The sequence below is a fragment of the Primulina eburnea genome, chromosome 1 (genome assembly GCF_022965805.1).
Source record: "Primulina eburnea isolate SZY01 chromosome 1, ASM2296580v1, whole genome shotgun sequence".
NCBI lineage: Eukaryota > Viridiplantae > Streptophyta > Magnoliopsida > Lamiales > Gesneriaceae > Primulina > Primulina eburnea.
In genome coordinates, this window is record NC_133101.1 from 1604472 (window position 1) to 1613624 (window position 9153).

Here is a 9153-nt window from a genome sequence, read left to right on the forward strand (position 1 = left end):
ATGTGTTACGATATATAAAAAAATTTAAAAATCAATATTCTAATTAATTTGTTTGAACATATTTACGAAAATTTAATGAAGATAGAAAAAAAATATACCTAAAATATTTTGAGTAAGTCACGAGTGAGATGATTTCACGGATCTATATGAAGTATAAATTAATATTTATTTATAATTCAGGCCGGGTAGAAGATTTCCTTCACAAATTGACTCATGAGACGGTCTCATATTGTGAATTAATTTTAATATCTTCTTATATTTAATAAAATAAAATGTATAAAGACATTATATATTTATGTCAATATTTTAAAAAATCATTTGAAAATGTATTAGAGAATTTTTTTTAAAAAGAAAGAAATATAAAAAATATTTTTTAAAAAAATTGAGTGTAATATAAATATTCATTTATTTATTTATTATTATTATTATTAGAAGTTTAATATAAATATTTTTTTAAATTTTCAAAAAATGAGTTAATTTTTTAATCAAAAATTTCATCGAGTAAATTTTTTTTTATTTTGTGAAAAATAGTTATTTATTCTTTCAATTTTTTTATAAACAAATAATATATGTTTTTTAATATTTTTTATTAATAACAGTTCCACTCATTCAATATATTGAGTGCAGTGATAATAATTCAATCTGAATGCATGATTCTTATTCATATTTGAATATAATCTCAAATGGTATAAAAAATTATATAATATTTAAACGCTCATGATATACCAATGAACTAATAAATTGGGCATTTTGGGATTTTTGGAGGGAAAATGGCATATGTGACATAATCTGATTTACACCTAAACATAAAACATTGATTGTTAATTAATAAATAAATTAAACCTAAAAAATATTTACACACAAGCAATTTTATTCACATAGGCAACATTAAATAGTAATTTTATTCGATTTTATTGTGCAAAAATGGGATAGATTTTGTGGAAATTATGAATTCCGACTTTACGAAATTCGGTGAAAACGGAGCAAAAGTAAAAATAAAAACCAAATTATTGGAGTAAGACTAAACTTTAACAATGTACAATTCAAACGAAAAAACAATAATCAACTTATAGGAATATATACGTAGCCCGATTAAATATATGCACATGCATGGCTAGAATGAATTTATGGGGCTTGGATCTGGTTATTTCTGAACAGGGGTCGGTAGCTGAATTTTTTAAGCTTACCAAAATGAGTCGTTTTAGTTACATTCTTTAAATATTTACAAGCTTGTATAATTATCAATTTTTTACATAGTACACATCAACATCTTTATCATTGTACGACTCTTCGAACATTCTTAAATTATCAACAAAACTTTAAGTTAATTAATTTATATTTTCAAATGGCTGATATCTGATTATTTTGTGAACTATTGATTCTCTAATCTTTGTTAATATTGATTTTGAAAAATATTCCACATCTAATCAATTTTTTTATATAAAACTATTATTTCTCAGGAAAAAAAAAAACAATTTTTTGTAGTTAATTAGATTTAATAAATGATTAAAAATATAATTAGATGATCGCTCTCATAAATTTTATTTTGTGTTACATCGAGATTAATGTTAGAAAGATTATCATACACAATATAGAATCATCTTTATACAGAACCTCGGATTCCTAGATTATTTTACGGGCAAGGAATGTCTTACAATAAGAAATTAAGAATTATTATTTTCTTATAATGTATTGTTTCACTCAATTATTCTAATTAATTGTTAATAAAGCGCATGATGATCAAGTACTGCTGCCATTTCAAAGATCCATCAACCGAACCGGTTTCCGCCAGCGCTAGACCATCGTCAACCACCAGTTGCACGGCCTTGAAAAGGATGGCAACATGGTTGCTGAGCGGAGTCTCGGTTGCATTCTTCGCCTCATTAGAGCAGTGTTCTTGTGTCCACGTCGCTACCAAAGACGTGGATACGGATGGTGGCGGCTCGCCGTTGGTTCGTGACATCGGACTCCCGGGGAGTGACGTCATAAGCACGGCCGCCCGTGTGGAGGAGGACTGTATTGTTGAAGTGGGTTATATATGATGATAACTAGCTATATGATTCCGTACATTTATGAAGTGAATGGGTTTCTGATGTTTATAGAATTCTATTCCATTTTAACAAAAATATAATTTTTTTTCCTTAAATCGGTAAATCATTGGAGAGATTGATACACGAAAGGATGCTATACAAATTAAAATTTAAATGGCTGAAATTTTATTTTTGAAAAAATAAAATTTAAATTTAAGTTATAGAAAAAAATATCAATGCATAGAATAATATGTCTTATCCCATAGGGTGTTTTTTTTATTACATGATTAATAATTATTAATCATGGATGGAACCATTACTAGGATGTGGTTTTGTTGACGCTTTCTTGTACTCCACTCTAAATTATCCACACACACACACACAAAAGTTCATTTGTATCTGAATTGATTGGACTAAATTGTTTTTCTCCCTCTCTATGTTTACCTGTCTATAACTATGTTGTGTATTATTGTAAAAATTTAATATTAATAATGTATCATTTATTTTTTTGATAATTTTTATATTTTTCTTCGTAGAATGTTTAGGTGACATATACCACATCAACGTCACGTCGGATGCACAACAATTCCTCACCAAAAAATGACTAATTAATATGACATAGTATTATAATTAATAATTTATAAAACTTGGCTCAAATATTAAATAATATATATATATATATATATATATATATATATATATATTATATAATTAATTAATTCTTGTCGTTCCAAAATAACTACACAAAATCAGATCAAATTCACTCCCGGTACCCAAATGATTAGAAAAGCCCAATTTGACAATCAGGCTTCACGACCCGGATTCCAAAATAAAGATCCGACCCATATAAGGCGGCAAGATTCAGACAATATCAGCAGTCCTCGGTATCGGAGTAATTTCTCGGGACTGAGAGATCAGCTTGCTTGTTCGTTGATTGAGCAATTTTCCGGTAAAAGTCATAAACTTTTCTATCATTCTTATCATGCTTCAATGCGGATAGCTCTGAGTTTGTAAATTCTGTTGTTGCGTTCGCCAATTTTTTCTGATTTGTTTGTGTTCATTAGGAACTAGTCATGTTGCATTTCTGTTTAGTTCCTATGGTCATGAGTGATGGGTTTGAAGCTAATAACTGTTTGATTAAATGCTTGTATGCGAAACTTGGGATCATATAAATTTGACCATGTGCAGGCGTAGCCTATTTGTGCGGGGGGTGGGGTTGTGAAGATGGCGAAAAGAAGTGCAATTACTCGACCTGCCCATTGATTGGGCTGATTTGTGTTGGTCCTACTCTGAATTCATTTTGTGACCTAATTATAAATCTCTTGGATCCTTTTGTTTTGCACGTGGCTCAGATTCAGAGTCCCGCTCAATTTTGCTTCACCAACTTGATAGGCAATAATGGGTTTACTCAGCATCATCCGCAAAATCAAGCGCAAAGAGAAGGAGATGCGCGTTCTCATGGTGTATGAATTCTGAACCCTCGTTTTTCATTTTTTTATCGGTTATTCGGGAATTGTATGTTTATTTTATTAATCTTTTGATCTTAATGCTGATTATTTGTTTCTGTGTTTTGTTCACTTGCTGAAGGGGTCTTGACAATTCGGGAAAGACAACAATAGTTTTGAAAATCAACGGTGAAGACACCAGTGTTATCAACCCAACACTCGGCTTCAACATTAAAACCATCAATTACCAGAAGTATGTTCTTATTGTAAGCTGTTAATTGTTGAAAATTTATGTTAGATTGATTGCATTCTTTTGATTTTTGCTTACATTTGATGCTAGTTCCCCAGGAAAACGGTAAGGTTTAGTGTGTGATTAAAATTTAATGTGCTTATGGACAAACATGGTGTTAATTGTAGGTACACTTTAAATATATGGGATGTAGGTGGGCAGAAAACCATTAGGTCCTATTGGAGGAACTATTTCGAGCAAACTGATGGGTTGATTTGGGTGGTTGATAGTTCAGATATTAGAAGGCTGAATGATTGCAAATATGAGTTGGATAATCTTTTGAAAGAAGAGGTATGTTCTCTCTATTACTTGATGGCTTTTAGTCCTGATGATATATTGGGTTTTATATTTTGGTTGGTTCCTGCATTTTTTAGTTTTCACCCTTGTTTTTGTAACTGAAGTCCATAAAGTTATGGAAATTGGCATTTTCTTCAAATATTCGCCCAAAAAATGAGATTTTTTCCCTACTATGGTATTCTTGATGGCACCTTGGTATTGCTGATGTTGGATTACAGCTATTGCCGCATGTTGCCTTCCTAGTGATGCACAACTATTGTAAATATGTTATAAGGATGCAATAGCAGGCCTGCTTGAGTTGATAGATAGCTACCTTTGGCACGTGACAGCGATTTGCATGAAATATCATGGCTTATGTACTGAACCATGCAAATCAGCAAATATTTTGGATTTGCATAATTTCTTGAGATTGTGTTTATTCATCAAAAACATCCTTGGATGCTGATGCAATACACATAGTTTGTTTATGATGTTTGGTTAATAGGTTTCACATCCTATGGAGATGAACAGCCTCTAAAAATTAAAGAAAGAGCTCCCTTGATAGTGCATTTTAATCTTTCGCCCTTTCCCCAGCTTCTTTTCTTCAACACCTGATTTTCTGATATTTGCAGAGGCTATCAGGAGCATCATTGTTGATTTTTGCTAATAAGCAGGATATACAAGGTTCTCTGTCATCAGATGAGATAGCTAAGGTAGTGAGATGATGTATTGAAATTTAAATTCATTGTATGTTATTTATTTATTTGTTTGAAATGTTGATTTGTTTATTGCATACATGAAACAGGTTGTGCTACTTTTCTTGTGAAATGTCTCGATGAAAATTAATTCTTTTGTAAAGTGTAGCCTCGCTTTAATGCCATCATGCGACAAATAAAACAATGGATTAGATATTTTATTGCCCAATACTGCTCTTGTTGCTATTGACCTTTCATTCAACTCGTTGCTATTGACCTTTCATTCAACTCGCATAGTTTTCTCTCTGGCACGATGGAAACAAATTTTTTACTTCACTATATGAAATTCTTTTAAGTTTCTGCATGAAATAAAATTTAATTTAAGTCTACATATCCTTCATTCAGGTGCTCAACTTGGAATCAATGGACAAAACCAGACATTGGAGAATTGTGGGATGTAGTGCATATACTGGGGAAGGATTGCTTGAAGGATTTGATTGGTTGGTTCAAGATGTTGCCTCGAGAATTTACGTACTTGATTAAATGATGCTCGGAGTTGGACCGAAGATGTATTTGCCAAGAGTTTTCCAAATGTATTAACATGGCTCTTTCACACTGTGTTGCATTATAACTATTTTTGCTAAACTAGAGAGTGTTGTGTTTACTGAAATTAACTCGATTGAGATTCTATGTTTTATGAAAGGTTTCCGTGGCAACCAAATGTCGTCTGCTTCATGTATTGCCCTAAAGAGGCCAAGAATCCAAAATTCACTCAAATATCAGTGTGCAATTCTCCAGTTGTAAATTTTGATTTAATCTTCGCGTTCGGAATCATCAGAACCTATACCCCAAAGAAGAAAACTAGGAAGAGAATTGAAATATCGCCTGTTTGATGCTTATCTCATGTAACAGTTATATTTGGCTTTATTTGCGTCAAGATGTTGCAAATAAAGAGAGATTATTTATCTTTACAAACTACATATTTAAGATTAGCACATGTTACCAACCAAATATTTTAGCGACAGGCGTTCCAATTCCTAGCGAAAACAATGAAAAGCCTTCCTAAGTCCAACAGCATATTTAAGCCTACATGTAGGAAAAATCAGGCATGTATTCACAAGATTCTAATCTTCTTTGCAACATCAATGGCTTTATAACCTGGCCCGAGCTTGACGTAGGCTTTCTTCGCACCATTGGGCAAGTTCAAGGTATTTACCTTCTCGGCCTTGATCTGAAACATAATCCTAACAGCATCTTTGACATCATTCTTGTCAGCACGTTTGTCCACGATGAAAACCAAAGTGTTGTTCTCCAACATCGCCTTCATTGCAGACTCGGTAATAATTGGATATTGAATAACCAAATGATGGTCGAGCTCCTTGAACTGAGATGCCATACTGCTAAGTTTTCGTGGATCCTTTTCCTTCTTTGATGTTGTTCGATAGGATGCCACGGGATCTAAGTAATCCGGGAAGTCTATATTCTTCGATAAATGAGACCAGACATTAGATTCATTGGTACTTTCAGCTGTGGTCATCACAGGGTGCGCCAAACAACATCCTAGAACGTGAGAGGACGATGATACAAAGCTCGGTGCTAGGTCCTACAATTAATAAGCAAAGAATAAAGTGCATGGTAAGATGGTCGCATATTTTCCGATAAATTTTGATTTTACAATGAGTGAACTAAAAAAAGAATCAACCATTTAAAATTACTTTCAAAAGCGTGCAACAGAACTGCTCATCTTTCTCCAGCTTTCGAATTAATGATATTACTCCCAACATTATGAATATACGCCATTAACATATTCCAGAATCTATTCACCTAGTCCCATTTCTCTTTCAGAGAGGAAAAATCAAAAAAGGGAAAATCCATACAAGTACAAAGTGAAAGCGTTCCTCTTATTTTCTCCACCATGTTTCCGTAAACAAATATCAACATTTCAAGGATGGGTATCTGTTTTCTTCATGCTACATAGGATCAGTTTCGACGCAGAAATCATTAACTGCTTTTTCCTTAGTGAGCTCAACTTTTTCAAGTGCCTTTTGTTTTTGAAGTGCAACGTCAATTTTAATGTTTGGATGCAGTTGTAATAAAGATCTTTTAATTTTTTAATGAAACAAACTAAGACGCGTACCCAGAAGCCATATCCTCCGGCATTTTGAAAATCCTTCTCCATTAAAACATCCACAACTTTTTTACATCTTTTCTTTTAGAAAAAGGTTTAACATAGCCAAAAACATTATCTTGGAAGTTGGAATGCATAATACACAAAGATTAGAAGCTAATAAAATCTCTGGCAAAACTACCACTGATTAAGCCTGGACCTACAATGCAGGCAAGGGCCTCAAGCCTACAAATTTTGGGGACCAAAATCTTAAAAATAATTAATTATATGTTATGCTCATGAGCCCATCCAGTCAGCCCATGAATAATGTTAATGACCTATTCAGGATAGAGTTCACTTTTAATTTCTTAAACAAGTTGATTCAACAAAATCGACAAATTCAACTTTCTTTCACACGTTGAACAAAACCAGAGGACAAAGGTCATTCAAATACTCCAGAGGGGCGAGAGAAAAGAAAGTAATTGAAGTAAAAAAATCTTCTCTTTCCACAGAACAAGCATATTCGGAGTTTGTTTTTTCAATATCTCAAATTAAATCGGATATTTCTTCTCTACTTTGAATGCTTGCAGAAAATATTTTGAATTCGAAGAAATATTGCCTGAATTTTTTAGTTGATTTTAATTTAGCGGGATGATATTTACATGTATTGTGATTTTGGTGTTTTTTTTTTCTGCATTTAAAAGTTAGAAATATTTTAATATATGAATTGTTTTTTGCAGATTAACATTTAGAGTTTTAGCACACATGCCACCTACAAGAAAACAATTGTTTGGAGGAGAAAAAATGAAGAAAAAACAAAAGGAAGATACTTAATTTAAGTGATTATGTACTGGTTCGAAACATAAATTTTATATTTTGTTTGGATCGTCTTGTTTTATTAGTATTTGATTATGACATATTGTTTTGAATGATATATTTTGTCCACATTTTATTTCTAAATTTCATGTTACACACACTCTTGTATAACATCGATGAAAATATATATGATATCTAGCTTTGAGGGCACCATTTTTTGTGTTCTCCATGTCTCAGAATCTCAAATACAGATACCGTGCATGATAGTAGAAAAACGGGTTTAAAACGCAGTGGATACATTCCCAAGTCAACTCGTCTATGCCGGGGCCACCCATATTCTTATATTCATCTAATCACAGCAGGATCCAGGCAAGCCCCACTTAAGATGAAAAAGGTTTCAATTTTTAAACCTATATTGGAAAAAAACTCGCCGCTCGTCACAGATCCTGTTCTCCGAGTGTGCGTAATCAACGAATCAAACAGGAAAAAAAAAACAACGCAAAAATGTGTCGCGTACACTTGAAACCAACCGGAACAGGCGAAACCCGACTATTGGAAGATCAGAGTATTCATGATCCAATTCGACACAAACTGCCAATACCGATTTTTAAAATCAAAAGAAAACAAAATAAATAATAACCAGTACCTTCAACTTGAACGAAGATCCAGCTGAAAATGATACTTTCTGCTGACCGAACCAATTTGCAGGGCTGACTGCTGTCGATGAAGATATTGCAGAGGTAATCATTTGAATCGGAAGGAAAAAAGAAAGAAACGAGAAATAAATAAAATAAAAAGAAAAAGAAAATGGGTGATTAGGTAACAAAGAAGTAGGGTTTAAACGGGGCTTTGGAGAGGGAAAAGATGAACCAGAAACCGCAGTTTCGGAGCTCTGTTCCACCAACTTTCTCAATTAATAATCGATCGATTATTTCTGGGCTGGGCCAACATATATTTAATGTATGCCCACATCATATATTTTCATATGACGAAGTATTGGGCCTTTTTCCTTGGAGCTTTCTATCAGCCCATAAAAGGGAAAACCCGGACCACGACATTGCGACAGCTTGATTTTAATTTAATGAAAAAAAAAATATTATAATATCAAATAAGTCAAATTCTTAAAATTTTATTGTAGTATTTTATTCAAATATTTAAACAGATTAGTTTTAAAATAATAAATCACATCTGATAAGTTCCTAAAACGATTTTGAAACTAGGCAACTAATTTTAAATAATTTCATGTGCAAAAGTTTGTCTACTAAAATTATGGGGTTTATTTCATAAAAAAAAAAAATTATGGCGTTAGAATATGAACTAAAACCAAAAAAGAACAATGATTAAAAAACAATTTTAAATAATGCAAGTCTATGTCCAGTTGGCCACGATAAAGAACGAGGAGTGGGTCTCATGTGAGACTGTCTCACAGATCATAATCTGTGAATAAAAAGTAATACTTTTAGCATAAAAAATAATATTTTTTCATTAGTGATCC

General features: G+C 32.4%; 2 protein-coding genes across 2 annotated transcripts; one reads left to right on the forward strand and one right to left on the reverse strand.

Moving 5' to 3' along the window:
* Positions 1-2817: 2817 nt before the first annotated feature.
* LOC140841592 (ADP-ribosylation factor-like protein 2) lies at positions 2818-5409 on the forward strand. The gene is made up of 6 exons (XM_073209161.1): positions 2818-2979; positions 3383-3493; positions 3618-3728; positions 3893-4055; positions 4673-4753; positions 5141-5409. Exons 2-6 carry the CDS (start codon positions 3429-3431, stop codon positions 5276-5278), a joined length of 558 nt encoding a protein of 185 aa, XP_073065262.1. The 5' UTR covers positions 2818-2979; positions 3383-3428; the 3' UTR covers positions 5279-5409.
* A 195-nt stretch (positions 5410-5604) lies between these two features.
* LOC140841518 (large ribosomal subunit protein uL23-like) lies at positions 5605-8550 on the reverse strand. Its single transcript, XM_073209048.1, has 2 exons — positions 8305-8550; positions 5605-6338 (listed from the first exon to the last, which is right to left on the reverse strand). The coding sequence occupies exons 1-2, from the start codon at positions 8404-8406 to the stop codon at positions 5850-5852; spliced, it is 591 nt and encodes a 196-aa protein (XP_073065149.1). The 5' UTR covers positions 8407-8550; the 3' UTR covers positions 5605-5849.
* Between the last annotated feature and the right edge of the window lie 603 nt (positions 8551-9153).